The sequence below is a fragment of the Calonectris borealis genome, chromosome 9 (genome assembly GCF_964195595.1).
Source record: "Calonectris borealis chromosome 9, bCalBor7.hap1.2, whole genome shotgun sequence".
In the NCBI taxonomy this organism is placed as follows: Eukaryota; Metazoa; Chordata; class Aves; order Procellariiformes; family Procellariidae; genus Calonectris; species Calonectris borealis.
Window position 1 is genome coordinate 10,563,019 of NC_134320.1, and position 24,338 is coordinate 10,587,356.

Sequence of the window (24,338 nt, forward strand, 5' to 3'; positions counted from 1 at the left end):
TGGCCAGCCTGCTGCCAAAGATTCCCTTGCCTCTTCTAGACGGGTGGATCCCATCCCTCCCTAACAGGCTATAGTCATCGAAGAACGTCCCATTGTCATAAAAGCCAAAACCCTCATGACGGCACCAGCCACGAAGCCAGAAGTTGATTTGCATTATACATCTTCTTCTGGCTGCACCCTTTCCTGTGGCTGCACCAAAAATTAATTTCGGTTAGTTAAAAAGACAAATTTAAAGTGCATTAGGATATATGCACATATTGAAAGACTATCAAGCTACCAAATACTCTTATCTGTGGTAGCTTTTGCATGTCCCTAGCCGCTGCAAAGTGGAACACATTAATTGGAACCTTCGTGAAAGCATGTCATTTTTTGAGGTTGTTTTGGTTTTTTTTTTTAATTTTTGCTTTGTTGTACATTAGTTATACATTAAGCTTAAACAAATGCTGTTGATGAAGAGTGGTTTCATTACTTCATATATGTACACACACATATGTTCACAGCTCCTTATTCCTAAACAAAACCAGAATCTTGTTTAACATCTGCCTTTATTGCTATGCCTTGTAAGAACTGAAGAGAGGTTATGTAGCAGATCAAAGCAGATAACCCCATGTTTGAATCCTCCTCTGATGCTGACCAAATGACGTCAGTAAGGTGCTGTAATGCAGGCGTCTTCCAGCCCTGAGCCGGCGTCCTCGCAGACTGTCAAAATACTGTCTTTCAGGGGGCAGAGCAGTGCCTCGCTGCTGGCTTTAGTAATATGTTTGAGGCTGTTTCTAAAAGAGGGTTTTTAACTCCATGAGCGCTGCCTGCCTGGTTTAACACTAGAAGTTTGCTGGCTGTTTTCTGATGGGTCAGCAGAAGGTGTCTGGAAATTTCTCTGAGCACTGAGTTTGCAGTGGCAGATCTGTAGCAGTGAACTGCAAGGAGCAGCAAAGTTTGGTAACACAGGAAATTCTAAACTGGCCCGTAGTTTAGGATTTTTTTAAAATTGGGAAACTTACCAATGAGGTATTGAGGCTTTCAATGCAAGAACTACTTACTCTATAGGAATAAAAATTAGGTTTAGTGTATGAGGTAAATTTTGTTTCTGAATAAGTTTGTTGAGTCTGCTTAGGATAAAAACTGACTTCACCGAAACATTTAATGAGGCATTTTATTAACCCCAACATTTGATGAGATGTTTTATTAACTATTTATGCAAAGTGAAAAAAATGCAATTTCCATGAGTTTGTTTATTGTTTAATTCATAAAGGGTAATTTCTAAGAAACTCTTGACCTCTCATTTCAAACAAATTTCATCACAATGTTTTGTTTTATAATGTCAATGACAAAATGGTCTATTGTTTCTAGAAGTAACCTGTTTGGGAAGGATCTGAATCTGTGAAATGCTTTGTTCCTCCTAGACTTCACTGAAGTCTCGTTAATTTATAGGATAGAGTCCAGATAAATTATTAGGATTATCCCAACAGCAAATTTTACAGTGTTTGTATGTGAGTGTTTTCTTTCTCAGTCAGTGCTGAGAGAATTGTTGTGCTTTATGCAAGAAGTTACTATAAATAAAAAGGTCTTGATTCATCACTGTCATTCCAGTATGAATGTCTAGGATATTAACTGTTGCAGCCATAAGGAGTTCATTTGGATACTCAGTTTTATGTCTTTGGCAACTCTTTGGGTCTTTAAAATCCCACAGTGATACTTGAAAAGCATAATATTTAAAAATGGAAGCCCCCTGTCCAAAGAGTTTGGGAGAAAACAGATGTTCTCAGAGGAAGGGAAGTGCTTACTAGCTACTTAATGCTGGAGTGTCATAGCGTTCTGGGGGAAGATTAGGAGTGTTTTGAATAGGGTGTTATTTTTATAGTGTTCTACTGATGTAATACCAGAGAAAACCAGCAACGGGCTGGTCCCAGGAAATCCATTTCAGAATTATGACACTGTAACAGAGATACTATGGTTGACAAAGTGTGTTACATACTTCTGATGAATTTATATTTTGTTCTGTTTTCAGTGTCAGCCAAACCAAGACCTCACAGTGATGAATACACAAAGAAGATTCCACCTCCTAAGCCGAAACGAAATCCAAACACTCAGCTAAGCACATCTTTTGATGAAACATATATCAAAAAGCACGGCCCTATGAAGACAACACTCACTAGGGATGCCTCTTTATCGCAGGTCAGCAGTCCTGCCCCAGACACAGAGGAAGAAGAGCCTGTTTATATTGAAATGGTTGGGAATATTCTCAGAGACTTCAAAAAAGACGAGGATGACCAAAGCGAAGCAGTCTATGAGGAGATGAAATACCCTATATTTGATGATGTAGGCCAAGATTCAAAATGTCAATGTGAATATGACCATCACACTTGTTCTTCTCAGTGTGCTACTCCCACAGTGCCTGACCTAGATTTCACCAAGTCTTCAGTGCCATCTACTCCCAAGGGCTTGCTTTGTGATATACCCCCACCATTTCCAAATCTGCTTTCTCACAGACCTCCACTGCTGGTGTTCCCACCAGCACCAGTGCAGTGTTCCCCGAATTCTGACGAGTCTCCTCTAACTCCACTAGAGGTCACAAAGCTTCCTGTTTTAGAAAATGTGTCTTACATCAAACAACAAGCTGGAGCTTCTCCATCTTCACTGCCACCTCATACACCAGGCCATCAAAAACTGGAGAAAGACCAGACAGTATCTCATGGAACTAGCACCCCTGGGCACACCTCCTCACCTCCTCATCCTTCTACCTTATACAGAACACAGTCTCCACATGGTTATCCTAAAAGTCACTCTGCCTCACCTTCTCCTGTCAGTATGGGTAGGTCTCTTACGCCCTTAAGCCTCAAAAGACCTCCACCTTATGACTCTGTACATTCAGGAAGTCTCTCAAGAAGCTCTCCATCAGTGCCTCATTCTACAGCCAGAAACACGTTGCAAGAAGGAGGAAAGATGGTAAATGCCTCAATCAGTACCTATGGGTCATCATCTCAGAGTGGTTCCCGTTCTCGGACACCCACCAGTCCTCTGGAGGAATTAACCAGCCTCTTTACCTCAGGACGAAGTCTCCTGAGGAAGTCCTCCAGTGGCAGAAGATCTAAGGAACCTGCAGAAAGTAAGTTCTTGATGTAATTTTTCCTTACTCTTCCTTGTATAAACATAGAATCATAGAATAGTTTGAGTGGGAACGGACCTTTAAAGGTCACCTAGTCCAACCCGCCTGCCTTGGGCAGGGACATCTTCAACTAGATCAGGTTGCTCAGAGCCCCGTCCAACCTGACCTGGAATGTTTCCAGGGATGGGGCATCTTTAGATGATATATAATAAGATATAATAATATCTTTCACTATATTTTACTAAATCAAACGCTTGCAAAAATCAAATACCTCAGAAATCTGAATTCCTTATATAAATTTCTTTTAATGGGAAGAAAAGTGATTATTGTTAAAATTGCTTTAGTCTTCATATTGTTATATTTTTTTAAGATTTTTAAGTATGCATACTGCACTACGGAAGTACAATTCATGGCTTGGTCTTGCAAAAGGAGTCAGTTTTCATTAACTTTTCCACAGTTGTAAGGGTCCTATATGAGTTGGGATCTTCCCACCATGTCACATCCTTTCTTTCTTGGTGGATGCTGAGACACAGTAATTGTCCAAGCAGCTTGTAGCAAAATAACCAAACAGTAGGGTTTTTTTGGCAAAGATCCATTGATCGCCCTTAACTTCGCTAGTGATCACGGCATGTATGATGGCAACCAAAGGTACCAGCTTAAACCATTCCTCTCCTTCCCACTGCCTCCTTCCGTACTGTGCCACAGTATCTCTCTTTCAGCTGTGCTAGTGTGACTGATCAGGAGGCCATACTGTGAATCAGTCTGAAAACCAACATGACCTATAACGCATTACCCACACACAGAGAAAAGCACAGGACGAAGTTGAGCAGGAAAACCTTAAGCCAGTATTGACTTTTCATATGCTGTATCATAAAATTGTTGTCCCATATGCATTCAGGTTTACACAATGTACACCTATTTCTGAGCTAGTGAAATATGGAAACTCGTAATTAAATCAGCAGGAGTCACAGGTGTGAGTGAAAGCAGAACCGCCACCAGTATTTCTGTTGAAAAAACGTTCCTGTTCAGTGATGCCAAAGACAACGTCTTGCAGTGGAAGGCAGCCATAACACCTTTTGTCAGAGTGCAAAGCGGGCTCAGTACGCTTTCTGCTCCAACTTCAGTAAAATCAGTTTATGACTTTGAATTCTTGACACCTGCTGAACGGAAAAGCTCTCTTTGGAGAACAGCTGATCTCATGTTTGTGTAAGTGCTATATTATACCTATTTGGCAGATGTAACATATTATATACGATGTGATAAACTACGCTGGTTTATACCTGATAAAGGAAGGTGTGCTGGTTTCCAGGCTACCATATTGCCACAGAAGAGAAGTGAATTCTGCACTGCCTTTCTGGTTGTGTTTGTGCCGCGCTGTTACATCGCTCATTGCAGCGTGGTCACGTCACTTCGGGGCACGCTCAGGGGGCTCACAAGAACACCCCCTCTGGGTTTTCATGGGCAGAGGTTGCCTGCCTCGCACCTCTCAGCTGAGTGAGTACACGCAAACGTGTAAGTATGGAGGAGCTTGGTGGCAATGGTTTGGGTTGGCGTACAAAGCATTCCGCCTGATTCATGGACTCCACTGCCCCAACCTCAGCAGTTTTATTCTTATTTGTCTCTGTGCAAATCAGGAATAATGACTCTGAAATCAGAAGGTGGAGGTGAGAATGGAGTTAGCAGGATACTGAGAATATGAGTTGGTGCAGCAGTTTGCTTAATTTGGCTTTAATATTTTTGTGGCTTACAATCATAAATACTGTTTCATGAAAGTCTTAGCTCCATGATTCAGTAGGGTTTCAGTAAGTGATTACAGTAATAAAAATACAGTAATGCCGGATTTGTGTGCTGGATGGAAGTAAGTTTGTACCTAAAAGGCAAGACGATTCTTGTAATTGGGAACAATTATGAGGGATGTGATGTGACATTTATAAATAATTGCAGTGAAGTTGTAGGGAGATTTTAGCAAAGTGCAGACAATATTGAACTTTATTAAACACGCTTCTTATTCATAAGTGAGCAGAAATCCCCTGTAAATCTCACACTACACCAGATCTACCTGGTGAGCTTAGTAAGTTGGACGGTTGTATGCTCACCGATGTAGGCAGAAATACCAGGTTTGGAACCTATAGAAACTCCTGCAGCAAATATGGCAAGTCCTGGCAAATTTCAGCAAATCTGTGTTGCTGTCTCCTACCTACCTCCAGAAAGATTCTCTATATTCCACTTGACTGAAATTGAATGCAGACCTTTCAAGGGACTTTTCACTGATAAATTTAAAATAAATCTTGCCCTGCAGATCCGGTACCAAGAACAGCTTTCTTCTTGGCCTCTCAAGGAGCATTCTTCTTGCTCCTTAGGAAGTAGAAATGTGCTCCTTATTGGTCACGAATGGTAAGACAAGAGAGGAATGAAATGGAAACAGTGTTCATTTACTTTAAGGACAAAATATTCATGTTATAAATAGGCACCAGTGGTGAAAAGACTCCGGAGTGCAGCTGTGTTGAGTAAATGAACAGACTGCCCATCTAATCTGATTGTAATTTGTCTGGTATTTACAGTATGACTTAATCCTGTGGGATTACTGCACTGAGCAAGAACCAGGTTTGTGCTCAGATATTACGGAGGTAGAAGACTTTCTAAGATTTATAGAAAAAACATAGAGGTCTAGCATTTTATGTCTTGCAATTCTACATTAAAATGATCCACCATAAATAATCTAAATTATGGGATTTGAACACAGAATCTGACCAGACTGTCACATTTACATGCCGTGATTATACATAGCGATAGATAGTGTAGACTGGACTAATCATGTGATCTGTTAAAGAAATCTTGCTCTTGCAAATCACACTGGAAGCCTAAGGCACTCATACAGTTCTGGATTTTTTTTTTAAGCTGTGGGAGAGCAAATGCGTAGCATAGGACTAGCTGGGACTGCCATGGTTTTATAGTTGTCACTTCAGTGTAATTTGCTCTCAGCATACAGAAAGATTTCCAGAATCTAGAGGATAATAAACACACACACACACAAAAAAAGAAGTTATGTGACTCTTACGAAATCATGCTCCGAAACTAAGAATATTTGCTTCTAAAATATAAAATTATTCTGAGCACATCTCAAGCAACTTTCTCATTGAATCCTCCAAGACTTAGCCCTCTGTGACTTCTCTGGAGCTCTCACTGCCATATGCTAGTAAAAAAAAAATAGCACAACACTAAATTTTATATTCAGCTGAGTGTATTTGGAAAATATTGCAGCAGTTACAGAGAAAATTCGCTTCCATCTTTATTGTTATTACTGCAACTGACTTTGTGGAAATTTGGCATCTGAGTCCAAACTCAGAATGTATTCGCTGGCTTTTAATTTGTGGCATTTTTGAGCAGGTTTCTTTTTGAGGAGGGGGACTGCACAAACCTTATTTCCAGTCAACAGCATTAATACACAAGCAAAGCTGCCCTTGTAGCCTTTCTGTATCTTCTTTACTCTTCTGCCATTTTTCCTTTTTTATCCCCCTCCATTTTATTCCTATAGAGTTCACTGGAATTGCATGAGTGGGGAATTGGGATAAATCAGTGATACTAAGGAGACTGTCACCTCAGGGCCACGTTTTCTGAGGATATGAGCTTCCGTAGAAGCCCCAGACACGTTGCTGAATGCACTCGGCATCCACTGGCTGCAGCTGTGATGTGCGTATCTGGATTTTATAAGCAGCTTGCTTATTGTGCTGTGTTCTTCTAAAAATCCTCTTGTGTGCTGTTAGTATCTTAAATATGCATTACAGCACAATTATGAAGGTGGGGAGAAAAGAACAAAGAAAAATAAATTGTAAGGCCAAATCAGAAATGAAAAAATTGGTGGAAGATGATCACAAAGAAAGGCAGAAAGATGGGGAGAACTCCTATGGAAAACTGAAGAAGGATGTAGAGCATGAAAAATGTGAAACAGTGGAAAAGATAGATATTATTAATTGTCATTGACTGTTCTTAACTCTGCGGGATAACATCACACACATAGTGTGCCTTAACAGTTGGCAGACCCCTGTGAAATACGACGTCGGTCCTCAGAGGTTAGAGGGAAACTAAAGGTGCCAACACTGCCTGGTGTTCTTGGGCTGCTGCAGTGTCCTTTTCTAATACAAGTTGGGAGGTGTTTAAGTATGACTGCTCAATCCAGCTGTGTTGAATGACACATTCCCTTTGCTTTTAGCATATGTACTGAGTGTCTGTGTTACCCATGTCCTTCAGTAAAGAGGGAATGATGGAGGGAAAGAGGGAGGGAATGGTCTTCAGTTTTTCTGGAGCTGTATTTGCTGCCTCTGTCTTATCTGCACCATAGAAACACACTGTACTCTCTAAAAATATAGAACTGAAGTCATGTGCCTATAGGCGTACCCACATCCTAAAAAAGCAAAACAGAGAAGCTGCTAGTGTGCGTCTGAACTGCACTCACTTCAAGGCAGTACATTTTTTCTGGGTGAAATGGTCCTGTAAACCCTTGCTAGGACCAGCCCTTTCTGTCTGTGTATTGGTTGTTTCCATTTGTTAAGGCTTCAGTTTCCTCCTAATTTCCTGGGAACTTCGCGCCTGTTTTGAGCAAGTATTGCAAATATTCATCCTAATGAACTGCACAACATAATAGTTACCTCTGCTGTGTGCCCTGACTGTGCACGAGGTGTGAGATCAGGACACGCGATGCACAGCAGCTCATTGCTCTTTTCCTTAGCTGCTCTGCAGCTTCGTAGCTGCTTTGGCTTTTGCCTACAGAGTGTTTCACTCTTCAGCTTCTAGTCACATATAGGGAGGAAATTTGTGAACGTGCTACTTAGAAAATTCAGTTAAAGTGATTGAAAATTGGGATAATTATTAACATTTCCTGTTCCTGGCTGGTACCTGCTGCATTAGGAATCTAAAACATTTTATTATAAGCTGTCAAATAGTGTGGGGAGGGGTGCAGAAGTGGCTCAACTTGTTAAAAAGGAGCTCATGCTGATTTCAAGCAGCTGAGACCTTCCCATGAAGAAATCATGGAGTTAGAGTGGAAATTTTTACTTTTTTTTTTTTCCCCCCTTTCTTTCAATGCTGGTGCTTTCCAGGGAGCTAGAAAGCAGCTTTGGGTTCGCTGTTAGATAGAACAGTATGTTGGAAAAGAGAGTTTGGGAAATGGGTCAAGTGCAAATTCACCCCACATGGGTCTGTTGGTTGTTTAACCTCCACTTCTGTGCATTAAATGCAGGATGAGGGACATAGACAGGGCAGGATTTCAGCTTATGTATTTCTAATGGAGTTAGGATGAAAAATGCTGGTCTAAGGAGGGTGGATTTGGTATTCCACTGAACTGTATGCCACTCATTTGGATACCTGCTCAGCCCCTGGTATTCTGAAGAGGAAGAGCTTGCCGGCAAGACTAGGCTGGCCGTAAAAGGTTTTATAGTTACTCCGCTACAGACCCTTGCTCAACTACTGCATAGCTGAGAGTCAGTATCAGAGACTGAAATTTGGAAGCCTACGTCATTTCCAACCTCTAGGTTAATATATTTTCTGTAGTTTTATTTAAAGGGATGTCAGCCTAATTCTCCAGCCCTTTTCTGCATTGTAGCAATTGATTGCATGCAGTATGAATGCTATGTTCAGTCTAATGAGATAGCTACAGCTTTACAGAAATAATACTGCATAACTGAAGTTACTCCTGGCTCAATGTAGCCAGAGGTGTATTGGCTTCTCCGTCACAGGTGAAGCAGCTGTTTCACTAGAAGTTAGCTTTTCTAGTCTGATGACCCATGATATGTATGAGATTAGACGAGGTGATCACAGCAGTCACGTCTTGTTTGACAGTCCTGAAAGCAGATCTGAAAGAAAAGACTTAGAGAAGGGAGCCGGGCGAAGTGCCAGAGGAAAAGGAATAGAGGGTAGGAGTACACCAGCTTTGAAGAGAATGGCACTTGTTCACCACTGGAAGGATACGGTCTTACCACAGTTAATTGCATTTAGTTAAACCTTGAAGAAGGCTCTGTCCTTGCCTGTCAATTACTATCTATCGAGATATAAGCAAGCTAAGGAGTCGCAGCATCAGAAGTACCTTCCTCAAGTGCTCACTTGTGAGTGCATATTCAGGGCAAGAGCTGTGTACACCTGCACACACAAAGGTCATGAGCTCTCTGGTTTGCTGGTGTCAGTCAGGTCTCTCAAACTCTGCCCTTCACTAAGGGACGTGCCTGTTGGGGTGAGTGTGCCATGTTGTGAGACAGAACTGAAAATGACGGAAGTGTAAACATGGGAATGACCAGATGTGGTCAGCATCCTTCAGGAACCAAGCTTTTGGGGAAAAAAAAATTCGTTTTGCAATTGAGTGGTCTTGAGTGCTACTTCAGCCATACCTATTGTTGTCCTTCACCAGTAATCCTTAGATCCCCTAGCGAAAAGAGGTGGGCGTTGAACTAAGTATTTTGATCCAGATCAGCTATCCTGGCCAGCTGGAGCCTCTTACTTGTTGAAGCTGACATGTGTTCCCCGATTAACAATCACAGGAAATAATTGGAAAGAAAAATCATAACGTGACAGTAAGGTCATTCAGCTAAGCATACAAAAGGTACGAAACCAACGTTTCACCTTGGTTTTCTCTAAGTGGGAAAGAGTGAGCTGAGAAGCAAAGGTACAAAGAAGAAATGTGTGAAAGGATGCACGGCAGCTCGGTGGCAGCTTGCAGGCCCCAGGGTGCTATTCCCCTGCCGTAGCTACGCCATTGCTGCCTCGCTTTGCATTGCATGCCAGTAATTCCGTTCGTTCTCAGCACGAAGGATAATGCCAGGTTTGAGAACTTGTTTCGAATGGATAAATCAGTAGGTACCCGTTCCTTGATTGAAATGCACGCTATGTCGTTTGTTGTCTTGCTGCTTTCACACAAAAGCGAGTATGTCTATTTTAAGGGCATTTAGTCGTTCAAGTCACTAACGGGTGAGATGTCCCCTCCATTTTTAAGATGAAGGAATGTCTTTGTTACATGCAGTTATTAAAATAGAAAACACGCGTTTTGAGATGATACGCAATGGTTTTGCTAATTGATACCATGACATTGTCTCCTCTTCTAATTCAGCAATTTAGGCTCATCAGAAAATCAGGTCCTCCTGGGATTGTGACGGTATACAGAAGCATTGAAGAAGACATAATTTCATAAATAATTGCTCATTTTTTTCTGGAAACAGCTGCTGTTTCTGATTGATGTATACGGATTTATTTATTCCTTCTCTTTATATTACTTGACTGCTTGATAGAATTTCTGGTTAGCAATTTAATCAAAATTTCTTTTTATGAAGAAGAAGTAAACTTGTAAGGGGTAGAAAAACTTTAATAGAGATAAAGCTATTCTCTTTTTGTTAGATTTCAAGTAAAAGGCAGTTTCAGGCAAAGGACTGAAAAAGACATTTTCTCTTTAGGTTTAATGTACAGGAAGATGTGAGTTGTCTGGAAGTTGTTAAAGGAAAATAATGCCTTCAATTCAGTTACTGGCACCTATTTCACTGTGTTGTGAATAAGGAAAGTAACATGTGCTGCACTTAAGGATGTGGATAATGATAATAGGTTCTGAGTTTTAAGTGCCATTGATTTCCCCCCCCCCTCGAACAGCGCTTTCTAAGCCGGAGAAATATCTTGACCTTTAGGCCAAATCCTCAGCTTCTTATTTGAAATCGGGAGAGCTACTCCAGTTTACACCATCTGTGTCTCTGGCTTCAAGAAAATAAATGTGTCCTTTGTGACTAGAGCAGCTTGTATTCAAAATGGTGTAGTCGTACAGCGGGATGGTGAATCGGAGAGCTTATTGTCTTTTGGTTTAAAACAGGACCACACAATTTACGACCAATTTATGAGCGCTCAGTAAAAATGCTAAGAAATGCTTAATCTGGTGATGTTTTCCGTAAGTATATATTGCCTTCAACGAAACTGCTAAATACAATTCCTTAAAATTTCTCACCGTGTTTTTTAGGGAAGGCGGTAATAGTGCAGGGTATCAGGGTCCTCCTTTTGTGAAAGCACTAAGGAAAAAAAAAGAAGATAGGAATCGAACTACCTTGATTTAAAGGAATGGTGCAGTTTTATTTACTCTACTCAGGAAGTTGGTGCAGCCGCATCGAATGACGCCGGCCAGGCTGGCCGTGCCAGAGGTTTGAGAGGACGAGCCCAGGGGGCGGCGGCTGTGGCACCCGCGGTGGGTGTCTGTCCCAACCCCCTGCTCTCATCGGCATCCTCCTCCCTGGGGCTTCTGGGTTTGATAAGGAGCCATGCTTTATTTCTGGCTGCTACAAGAGTGAATGGTTGTACTGACCATAGACATGTTTAAACTTTACACCCTATAGAGCTGTTAGGGGATTGTCTGATTATCTCTAACCTGGTGCCAGTTGGAGATAATTTATTTGAAAATAATATGGAGCCTCTTGCTGGAGGAAGTGTCTGGCGTCACCTTTGGTTTATAGGACTTTTGCAGAGTATCTTACTAAAACCATATCATGTGTTGCAGCAGTTGGAGAGTTAGCAGTTTTAAGCAGGAATTGCAGTTCAGATGTGAAGAAGATACCTGTGCGTGTTAGCTGTATGAAAGGGAGAAAGCAAGTTCATGGGAGTGTAGATCAAACCCGTGGCTGGGGACTGTAGTGCATCTTTTGGTGGGTCGGCTTGGCTGGCTGGCTGAAGCGATGACTTTCAGGGTGGGACCAGCTGGTGCTCCTGCCTTTGGCTTTGGCGGCACGGGGCTCCTTTTTCAAGGCAGCTGCTAGATCTTTCAGAACTTGGCTTTTTAATCGAGCACTGGACCCTGAATTGCATTTTTTCTAAGTTAAGAATCAGATTTTCTTCACATTAGGATTCAAGTGCATTTTTGTTTTTTAAATCCTAAAAGTAAAACTAGAGACCATTAGTAGGACGGCCTACATTTATTGTGTTTGTTTTTAGGAAGCACAATGTTCATAAAGCGCTTTGAACCACATTTGACATGTTCCACAAGTATATAGAGATAGCACTTAAGTCTGTTTTGCTTTAAACTAAATCACAGGTAAGGAGATCACAGTTTTGTTCAGGAAAAATAACCAAAGTCCCCCAGACCATACCACCACCAAGACAAGGACTGTGAGCTTTAGGAAAGTGAAATACTGTGCAAGTTTCAAAGAGAGCAGAACATAACAGTTTCCCCAGAATTTATCATGAGCAAAAAAAAAATTTTGCAAATGAAAATCTGCTTTTTTTTCCAAAAACTGGAATATCTACATCATAGCCAGAGGAGCTGCTCGAGATCGTTGTTAAATGAAAGTCTTTTGCATGCCAGCTTATGATCTGAAACGTGGTTTCATGATCTCGTGAGCTGCTGTCATTGCATCTTTACAAGAGATGGAGTTTAATTAAATGCTTTATCTGTACTTACAGTGACAGACCTCTAGCTGTAGTAGCTATGCGATTTTAAGAGAAGATGGTGGGAACTTTGGGGAGAATAAAGGGAAGAACAAGGTTTCCTCCCTCAGTTCTAAAATCCTCCGATACTTCTGACTGCTGTTTCTCCTCTTGATGCTTCTTAAAATGCCTTTACCTTACTGATCCGTGTAACAAAGACTGACAATTTCTTGGGCTAAGTGGTTTATATATCAATTTTCAAAAAACATACTTTTTCTGGCATGTCTGATTTGAGCTCACTGGCAGAGTGAGCGCAATTCTTAAACCTCATCATTAAAGGCCTTGAAGTATGAGATAAGATATACTTCAGGGGATCCCATTATAAATTATGGCAAGAGGGGCCCTCTCCTTGTCTTAGGCTGCTGTTCCTTGCAAAACCACTCTGCAAACCAAGGCACTTAGGTGTCCAGAATGTAGCGGTGAATAATATGAAGACTAAGAAAAAATAGTGGATGATAGTGGATGACCGCATGATACGCTACACATTTTTGTCAGTGTATTATCTAATCTACTCATAATATTCTGATAAAAAGTTTTAGACTCTTAACTGAGAAAAGGTGGATATGCTTCTCCTTAAGTTTTCTCTGGACATTCCAGGTGTCTTTCAGTAACAAGAGAAATCAAAGCGTTAGAAATAGCTTTATTTGGGTTATACACATAACATTGATTCAAATATTGAACCATGAAACTGTAGGGGTGTACAAACATGCTAGGTATAGATAAGGTGAGAAGTACAGGAATGTTGAGGAAATAATTGTCAGGATAATAATGCATATTAAAAAATTAGGTTCATTTACATTCAATTTTATGTGAAGGTTCAGGTTACTTTTACTCCTCTGAACAGAATTATCCATCCCTAATAATTATTTTTTTGTTAAAACAGTAACATGCAATTAGCACTTTATCTGGCATTTAAGAATGAGTAAGAACTATTGTTCTTGTAACTACTCAGATGAAAAAGAGAAACTGCGTGTTTAATTTGCTGGAGATGGAAATTACTTCATATTTTTGTGTGTGACTTAAATTCATAACTCAAAAAGTACCTTCTTCCAGGAAAGCTATAGCTATTTTACTGCTCGGGCAACGTTTGTGTAATTTATATTTAATTTATATGTGCTGTAACACATACAGAGACAGTTATGCCAGCCATGCTAGCTGCTCTGCACACTTGTGAAAGCAATAATAGTAACGTCTTACAAGCACAGGCATCGGCCGGAGCTGTATAAGGCCATCTGCAATTCTACTTATTTTCTCAGGATCTGAAGTCTGTGCTGTCGTGGCTTGTTGCTTAGCTAGCAAGAGTAAAACCAGTTCACAAAATGAAACCTCTAATTAGAAAGTGGGGAAGGCCTAAAATTATTGACTATGTTAAAAAGCATAGAAAGACAGGATGACATATGGCTTTCATTCTGTAATCGGGAGAAACCTTGAATGTTAACTTGCAGAGCAAATAGTGCCTGGGACCCTGACCCAGCTAGACTTGGCACAGAGGCTGCATAGAAAAGCCGATATGCTTGTGCCTGGCTTTGTAAAACTGAGAACAAAGTTCAGGTAGGGCCAATGTTAAGACAATGTCAGGATTCCCTTTTACTGGTAACGTATTGTGGTAGAAGGAGAGCTGTACAAATGGGACACTTGTGCTAATAATGAAAGGCAAATTTTCTCATTCTTTAATGGAGTCAGTAAAGAGAAAAGCATTAATAAAAATGTTTTTCATAAAGGTAGTAAAAATATAGATGAAATAGCCAGGAAAGAATTCGTTTTCACTCCAACTTTCTAATTGATTTTTTAATGTGAAAATATGAGAGTGAGGCTTTCGGTCCCCAGTTTTCACAACCCGTGACCACTGCTATATCTGCATTTTTCTGACTAACAACAGATTCTCATTTACTACTGAATCTGGATGAAGGCATACACTTTTGAAGAAATGAAAGTGGTCAAACAATGGGAAAACCCTGCATTCAGACTGCTTATAGAGTTCAAAGGCTGTTTTTCAGCAGAAAACTTGAGCAAAAAAATGTTGACAAGTTTAATATAGTCAGTACTTCTATGAAAGATTGATATTTCTGAAGTGAAGCTTTGAAACTTAAGGTCATGAACTTTCTACAAAAACATTTTTCTTAAAGTGTCTGTATATTTTACCTTTTTTGGCTCACCCTTGCCTTCTGATTTCTTGCCATACTGTGCTAGGACATGTGCAGTGCCCATCAAACCGTCGTTTCCTCATCCAAACATGAAAGCTGTATAATTAAGAACATGAATAACAGAATGAGCGTGCAGTGAAATGAACAGGGTTGGGAAGGAAAGCAATTAAGTAAGAGTAGGCACCATCTTCTCTTCAAATCGAATCCTAGTAACAGTTGGGCAACCTTTTACAGTCACTGATTTCCACAGTTTAATTGCATGTTTCATCTAAGAGTGTTCGACCAGTGTTGAGTTTAGGATGGGGATGGCAGCGTATGCTTGTGTTGCATATGCGTGTCACTCACAGTCCAAGGCTAGTGTCAGTGATACCAACAGAGGAAGGCGGGGGAGAGAAGAAAGTTTCACAAGGCAGCCACATTCAGACTTTTCAAACTAGTCATCTTCCATCTGCTCCTACTTAAATCCTATTTGCTGCACACAGACATAGACCATGTACGTACCCATCTACAGATATGAAATTTTTGTGCACGCGTTTAGTTTTTTGACTGAAAGGTCAGCCTGGATTATCAACAGGAGATCTGGGTGCACGGACTATGTAAGAGAAATGTTTGCAGCTCACCAGTATCAACTATGTTATACATTCATATGAACCCGTGTAGCTGGCTAGCCCCAAATAATAACTGCTGGAACGAACACCCTTGCTCTGTTGAAGTCAATGGCAGAATTCCCTTTGACTTGCTGTACTTAGTTTTTTGCCCAAGAAGGCACTGGGAAACACAGAGGCTTCTGCTGAGGTTCTCCTAAGTGCAAGTCACCAATTCCCAACATTGCCAGCTCTGAAAGGAAGATAAAAGAAAAATCTGCAGTGAATATCAGAGAATAAAGCGTTCTGCTTAATTATGTAATTGTGACTGGTCCGAGGTAAATAGCAAACTGATTACTAGAGTGCCAAAAGAACATCCTTTCCAAGAATGCTGTTTGGTTTAATGGTGAGAGTCCCAGGACATTGCTTTATATTTGCTTTGCTAATACGTCTGTACAATGCATATCTTCCAGATGTGGCCTTTTCAGTCAAAGGATCAGGTTGTGAGGTGATCTGCAGCAGAATAGGCACACCTGAAAGATCAAGCGCAGTATTGGAAGAAATCATTAAGAAATAATGATGGCCCTGTTGGAAACAGGACATTTATATTGTCATCACTTCTATAATATATGCCAAAATATAATCATCTTGGATCAAATGGCTCTCCTTATGTAAAACTAAAACCAGGTTTTCCTGTATTTCAGTCAATCATCAATATACAAGAGGATTTTTCCTTTTACTCTAGGACATCAAACAATGTTAAGTGTATGTCTTACCATGCAGAATTTTTAAAACTTCATCTTTTAAGTGACTGATAATGCCAGCTGAAGTTTATTGAAACTTAATGAATTCTATTCTATTCTATTCTATTCTATTCTATTCTATTCTATTCTATTTTTTCAGCCAGATTATAAGACTCATGATTTTCATCAAATATTTTTATTCTAAAGCTTTAGATGATCTTTTGGTATAAATCTATCCCTTCTTTTGTTAGTCTTCAATTAATTGCAGTGGGGTTTTTTTCTTTTCCTATCTTGTTTTCCTAGCCAGGATTGCCTACGTAGCAACTTTGGGATAGCCACAGAAAATCAACCAAACGCATTTCTTCAGCAATCCCTCTTTCCCCTCCCTTTGCTGTCTGTAGCAGGCAGATGTGATCTTTGCAGGTCTGCAGCAGGCAGATGTGATCTCCACTGGATTTCACCGTATAAAACAAACCAAACCAAACCCTACACTGCTCACAGAAACGTGTGCTCAGAGAACACCAAGAAGCATTTCAGCCATGTCTCCTTAAATGCTACATGGTTTGTGAGACTCTTTCAGGCTTTCTATTGATTTTGCATGGAACTAGGTCAGAGCTGCTTTTAATTGAACAAGCTGGCTGCTCCAACTCTCACTTAACTGTAAAAAAGGGGTATTAAAAATTGATATGCAAAGCAAACTTCTGCTTAATTAGCAAGCAGATGAAGTCAGAATAGACATACCACCATAGTTAATAAAGATGAGGAAATGCCTTTCATTGACAGTATAATATACTCCTATTTTTGGGGAAAAAGGCTTAAGCACTGAGCATTATCTGTGTTGTTTGCATGTGGTATTAATAGCCTATTAGCTTTCTTTGGGAGAGGTTGGGATAAATTTACAGCTGTGCAGATCAGACAAACCACCACACATCAAGAAAGGCATTAAAAGGCAGCTCTAATTTTTAAATGTGTAATAAAGGTAGCTAAAAATCCCTGGTGTGCAGAAAGAAGAAACTGTGGGATTCCTTCAAAGACTTAGTATTGCTCTACATCCGATGTCCATGGAAGTGTCAGTCTGTAGCGGATAGGCGCATGCTGCTGCCGTGCTGGCAGTGTTACATGGGACACTGCTGGGGCTGTGCCTGGCCTTTACCCTGGCCAGGACGCTGGGTTAGACGGGGCTCGCTGAGCAGAGCTGCTGCCAGCTCGGCAGCTCTGCCCCAGGTACGAGGGTAGGAGCTGAAGCCTGGGACGTGCCTCTGGTAGCTCTGATCATCACACACGCGTGCTGGCTGCAGTCTAATCCCGCGTCTCCACTACTCCTGGTGGCCAGGGGTGCCCTTGGGGATGCTCTGCGCTCCTGCTCCCTCAGCCAGGTCCGTGCCTGCCTTGCGGCTGTAGAGGCGAGGTCCGACATGTCGGGGCTGGAGGAGATCAGGAGTTCTGATTCACATCTAAAGCCCATCCCAAGTGACTTACTTTGCTTTACGCCTGTATGCATATGCTGAGTTTTAGACCCTGTGAGTAGTACAATTTAATTCCCACAGTATGCGAGTTCTGCCTAGAGCAATGTATTATTTATTTAGGTTTATTACAAACACAGAAAAAAAGAATAATGAATAACGCATGGATGATTAGCTTACACATTTCAGCTCACAGCTGAGAGATAGCAGAGAGCAACCCTCATTTTAAGTTCCTTAAAACAATTGCTTTTCTTTCTTCCCCCAAAAACCCCAAGCTGTAATAAAGGTTCTGCTGTTTATCACTTAGCATTACACTAAGGAGCCAACCAGGACCTGAAATTAATTTGTGCTTAAGAGCAGAGTGGCAGACCAGCCAGAGTATATAGTCATTTGAATGATAGCTTTTCAGGTAAGATGTTTTCCGTAGCTGTATTTTGCAGTTTGCTTTGGTCCAAGTTACAGCTGACTCACTCAGTTTGCTTCGCACTTTCTTTAGCATTTATGAGTTTTCCAGTACCACAGCTCACGTGCCAGCTATGCCTAGCGTGCAGCTATTAGGCGATCTTTCATAGAAGGAAAATCGTACATGTCAATTATTTATAAAATATGTTCTCTCTAAGAGATTTTAGCCACCATCTTATTCTTGAAATGGAAAAGCCTGAGATTCAGGTGAAATAAGTAAGAAAAATGCATATCTTTGAATATTGAAATACAATGACACCTGGAAGTGCTTGAAATATTTGAATGTCTTTATGGCAGTTCAACCAACTGTATCCATAAATATTTAAAGCAGTGAATTATTTCTTGAAATTTACATTTTTATGTACTATTTTGGCTTACGAATTATTGAACAATAAAGATGCTTTCCATAATAATTTCAGCTTTCAAAATACAGCACTTGACTGTGAAAAGATTTGCCTGTGGCCAATATATGACTGAGTGAGCTCCCAACATAACACTGAGCTTCAATATCTCCTAACTCCAAATTAAGGTTTTTAACAACATGAGGTAACTTAGATCCCATCTGTGTTTCTGCACTTCTCAAATAAAAAATTTAAAAAAAAAAGCTGTGCAGCAGCTACTGTTACCTTTCAGCAGAAAATATATATGACTTAGACTTACATTAGAGTTCACGTTTTCAGTATGGGATCACTTGGATAAAGTGGCCATTTAAATCCTGCTGTAGCTTTTATAAAGAGTTATCCTGTTTAAAATATACTGGTTTGATTTTCAGTTGATGATAAGGTCACCACCCCATAGGTGACCATAGCCGGCCGCTACAGGCGTGTTCTGTTTTCTGCCAATGGCTCGTGTCTGACTGCAGGAGCAAAAACGCAAAGCAATGAATGTGCTTTTATGAGACACGATAATTTGTGCCACTGAGCTTGTTCCGTGGAGCTGCATTTGCAGCAGGGAGTAGTTGACAGTATAAAAACATCCAAGTGAGTGGGACAGTCAACAAAAGGTCCCAGTAATGCCCTGTCACCTGGGAAGGGAGCGTTCTGCGTTTCTGGAGCTATCCCAGGCTGAGATACTCTTTCAGTCGAGCAAGAACTAGCACAGTGATTTTTTTTTATTGAATTAGAGTATGATTCCCATAGACATTTATTAAGGAAGCTGAAATTATTCTAAAATCCTCCCTAAAATATTTAAGCAAAAGTAAGGCATTAATTTTTTTTTTTTTCCATTTTTTATGTATTCGCAAGCGAGCAGGAAAGTAATATTACAGAAAACTATATAAAACACTGACACGTTGTTTTTCTGACTGTGTATCAATGTTACTGATAGAGATCACCAAATAATAATGATTCAGGCTCTGTGATAGGTTGCATGACATTATAATCTGATTCAATCTGCTTTTCATTTTTAGGATATATTACTTTTCAGATAAACTGAGAACTGAAAATCCCCAAGAAAGGATAGTGGAATGTAAATTTACGAAGTCTAGACAGCCAGCTGAAAACTGATTTTCTACACCTTATAAAGAAGTAGACTATAAGCCAAATCTTTATTTAGTCTGAATATTTCCATAGTTTCCAGCTGGTTGCAGAGAACTGCTGTGCTTTGATTCAGCTGATAATAAAACTAAGAACGCACAAATCATTTTTATCAGGCAACAAGTACAAATGCTTCTCTGTTAAGTAAACTGAAGTGGATAAATTCTTAGCTCCACACTCAACCAGAGTGTTTCCACTGCAACTAAGGGGTGACTGCATGAGCCTGTGAAATTTCAAGGGGTGGTGTTCAAGTAGCGTCAATGAGGCGCACGCAGAGAAGGTTTTCACTAAGGTAATCACAGCATTTCCAGTAGCAGCTGAATGATATAGGAAACTAAATCTATTGAATGATGCATTAAGTTGGTAGGGCACTTGCAGGGCCAGATTCTGACTTTTTTAAAGCATATTCTACTCTTTTGGCTTTCTCTTCATTTTGCTGGAAAGGAAGAGCTGCAATCTAGACAGCATCTTGTGTTGGTGGGAAAGAGGATTGTGTGCATTTCCAAAGAATTTTGAAACTTTGTTCGCATCTTTCCTTTTCCCAGATAAGTAGTATCTTAAAGAAGTGAGTGTTATTGGTGTAAAGAAAAAATTCAGATATGATTGCATGTATCTGTTATGTGAAAAAGTACATCATTATTTCTGATAGATCAATGCTCAGAAAAAATGTAAGAGCATTTTTATTGATAACTGAAGCAGTTCAGATCTAGTTATAATTTGGGCTCTACATCCCTTTGCACGGCTCTTTGTATTAGCAAGTCTCTCTACGCAGTCACAGACAGAGCTGTGTTACAGACATTTCGTAGCGAAGGTCCCTGAAAGGCAGATGTCATGTTATATTGATACAGACTGTTATTCAACCTTGTACCCTGCTGGGGTTACCAACTAGGAAAAACAAACAGTTTGGATTTTTATTACAGTGCCTTTTTGCATACATTAAAGTAGGTAAGTGACCTAAAAGTCCAAGGAAGAGGTTTGCTTTTTGAAGGTCTTTGTCACATAAAATGTCACTGAATCCTATTTACGAGACTTGCTAAACTGGGGTCATTTTATCGGTTTCTCATGGAGTGTTACTACTGTGAGTAATTAAAAAAAAAATCTTGAAAGTTGTGGTATGATACCCTTAACATTAATTTTTACTATTAACTGATAGTAATTCATGAAATACGCTAATGATTACATATTGCATTGCATATCCAGTTAGATATTTTTACATGTTTCCTATATGACGTTTCATTGAGGAAACTTCAGGCTGACTGTGTTGTGACTCATCAAGTTCATCTGCAGACTGGAATGTCAAAAAACTCAAAACAACATGAGATTTTGTTACTGTTGTGCATGGGTGGGGTCTGTACCATACCATATAGATCTGCATCTTGCACTGTTTGCTGTAGCGAGGGTAAACAGTGTGTGGGTTTTTGAGCCACAGACAAATTAAAGTGGTTTGAATGTGGTGCTTTTTCTGGGACTGTATCATCTGAGTGGCAGTTCCTGTTGGATAGTCCCAGTTCCTGGCCATGGGTATAATTGGGAGAGGAAGTGGCTGCTGAGACAGATTTTGCCATTGCATCTCTGGAGGTCCTGCACAGCGAGGCCGCTGCCGTTCCGCATGGGTCCCCTGGGCAGCTCCTGCCTGCGAATGGCTCCTGGCGTTTTCCTTTTGCTTGGCTCTCCCAAATCTTGTAATGTCTCTTGTAGCCACAAAAAGATTTTGAGATAGGACTCAAGGGAAGATTGTCCACCTCTATCAAATGTGAATTCCAAGACTGTAGATACATACAGAAGTTAAGGTATATCAGGGGTTTGATTTATAAATCTGAATGACTAGAACTGAAAGTATCACGTAAGGATGTCTTTTGGCTTAAATATGAGGTATAAAATTCCAAACTCAAAGGGATTTTTTTCTTTTACTAAAAGGAGGCAACAAGCTTTGAATAACTCACTAGCACAGTAATTAGCTGTTACAACTAAAAGCAATCTAATGTTTCTTCTGTATCTAGTTTTTCGTGTGAATTTTTCACAGCTACAGATGGAAAAGATCAGGAATGAATTGTTTCTCCATGCATTGCTCAACCTGCAAGAAAAGAAATGATGGTCTTGAGAAAAGAACAGAAAATCACCAGCCGTGAAGAAAGCAGACATCACTGCTTCACTTGAAAAATCATTCAATTGTTTTTTGAATTTCTCCTTCTTATACTGACTCATGGTGTTGCAAGCAGAAAGTCATTTTCTGACTTCAAGGATTTTCCAACCAAGTGAAATTTTATTCCCTAGGTTATGGTGCTGGGCACACCCAAAATATTAACACTGGACAGTTTTGTGGATTGTGTGCTTTTTATTAGAGCTTATGAGGAGTACAGATATGTTGCTTACACAATATTGGTTTAGGAGAGAGGTTCCTTAAAGTGCCTGAAGAAGAACTTGTTCCCAATGAAATGACAGCTGAAAAGAATTCAAGCATTTCCATAAATTGTTAATAAAAGCATAATTTGGTAGGATACCATTTTCAAAAATATTTTCCTGGCATATAAAAGTTGTAACAGAAAAGTTACATTTTATCTATCTGCTGCATTGTGTATGGTTTTAATAATTAAAAGGTGTATTGAAACCTATATAAACTATAGGTTTTAGGCCTAGACGGTAAAATCGTGATATAAATTGCCCTTAAAAGATTTATGATTGATATATATAGAATATTGAGCAAAAGATTGTTATGTGATGTGGGTAATTAGCAGACAATTATAACGAAATGTGCACTTGTGTATTTCCTAGAACCACTAGATGAGCTGAAGATCAGAAGTCACAGCACTGAACCACTACCAAAGCTGGAAAACAAAGAGCGGGGAGGCCATCACGGGACAGCTTCCTCCAGGGAGCCAGGGAAAGCTCAGGAATGGGATGGAACGCCAGGCCCGCCTGTGGTGTCCAGCAGGCTGGGGAGATCCTCTGTCAGTCCTACCATGTTGGCTGGAAGCAACAGCTCAGGTACGTCAAGTAGCAGAGCAGGGAAGATCTCATGAATCTCCTTATGAGCTGAAGGATCTCTAAAGATACACAGATGTAGGTAAGCATCTGGATTCTTTGGACTTCCAAATATCTTCTAGAATCTGCCCTGCCCATTGACTGCTGCACTAATAAGCATTGTGCTGTCTGCTTGTCCTCTGTACTGGAACAGGATTGGGATGGTGGCAGGTAATATAAGCACGTAAACATGCTGTTCATCTATTTTAAAAGAAGTAAGGAATTCCACTTGACATTGAAAAGGGACACTATGGCAAAGACACTCCCAGGATGGCACCTCAGAGTTCATAAATTCAGATATCACATACAGTAACAAAAACACACTGTGCAGAAACAAGGCTGTCTTATTGATATGCACAGTGAGTGGACACAGGCAGCCTTTGCTATATGCTTCTACATAAATTTCTAGAAAAGTGACTATGGATTTTAGAAGTCTCAAATTCATACCTATCCATTTTATTAATCGAATTTTATATATATAAAATTGTGAATTGCCATAAACCATGAAAGATAATGCAGCCTTGTTTATAAATTGACTAAGACAAACAGAACCGATACATGAATGGACATCTATAAACAGATATGTATAGCTCTGGCATAAGCACTGCATTTTACTTTTTAAGATTTGACAGTTCTCTTAAAAGAGTAACTTCATTGCTTACTGGTTGGATTGTGAAAAATATCCACTTTAAAAACAGTTGGCGTATATAGTACTGGAGCCTCATGGTCAATGTTCAGTAAGCACAAGACCATGAATGAGCTTCTCAAACAAGAAATTATTCCTGCACGGGAGATCTGCTGGGCAGGCAGTGGCACAGATGAGTCTTTACAGTGCCGAGCTAGCAGAGGTGCTCACCCCTCACCCAGGGCATCGCTTCGCTGGGTGATAATGGGACTCACATTTTCCCTGCATTGCTGGATATGACACCTGAAACTCAGAGTATAACTTGAATAGGCTTTGCTGATGTGACGAATCATTTGCAGCAATCGTATAGTCCAGCTTTTCTTGCTACGGACTCCCCAAATAGTCCTTCCTGGGGCAGCAAAAGTGTCTTTTCTGCAAATCGCGTGACTCTAGCACAAGTTATTTGGCTGTTACTGCCTTTTGCTTACTTGTCTGTTCTCACAAAGCATCCTGGTAGGTAGGAATTTTCCAGATTAGCTCATAGCTTTGTTAAAAATTCTGTTCCCAGTGCATTAGAGCGTCATCTGTGCTAATGCAGGTAAAAGGGTGGGTTTAAAGGTACCACATCAAAGTATCAGGACATCTGATAATTAGACTAAAGGTGTGTACCAACCTTTTCAGTTCTGCAAGATGACAGTATGGAGCAGAATGGAAGAGAAATGAAAATTAAAGAGTAAGTTCTTAGCAAAATATAGCACTTCTGCCCAACCTTCCTGCATCAGTTTTATTTTAAAGAGTTGGTTGATCTCCAAAAGCAGACAAAACATGTTGGCCTCAATCTTCATTTGGCATCAGCAAACTGTAATAGTTGTTGAATCATGGCTTGATTTAGTTAACTGTGACTTTGTCTTACATAGACTGTCAAAGAAAAATTATGGAAATATTTTATTGGCTGAATTTTGACTCCTTTTTATGATTAAAATCTGAGAGCTCATTATGATTTTTCTTTCCCCACAGTTTTTATGACATTTCATTTGATGAATGTTGCCTCTCATCTGCCATGAATATTCTTTCCCCTGTGTCTCTAGCTGTTGCCCAAGCAACATGTTTTACCTTTAATCGGTGGGGCATTGCATTCAAAATGCTGTACACAGTTCTCAGTGAACTTGTACATGAACTGTAACAGTTCATTCTTCGCAATTAAATTAGAACTGTAACAG

At 40.2% G+C, this 24,338-nt stretch overlaps 1 protein-coding gene across 1 annotated transcript in view; it reads left to right on the top strand.

Annotated features, from left to right (window-relative positions):
• Positions 1-24,338, top strand: part of NYAP2 (neuronal tyrosine-phosphorylated phosphoinositide-3-kinase adaptor 2) — a 152,643-nt gene that overhangs the window by 96,148 nt on the left and 32,157 nt on the right. Inside the window, exons 5-6 of the mRNA XM_075157627.1 lie at positions 2,009-3,106; positions 22,245-22,457. Coding sequence (XP_075013728.1) covers positions 2,009-3,106; positions 22,245-22,457 — 1,311 coding nt within the window. The remainder of the gene's footprint in view (positions 1-2,008; positions 3,107-22,244; positions 22,458-24,338) is intronic.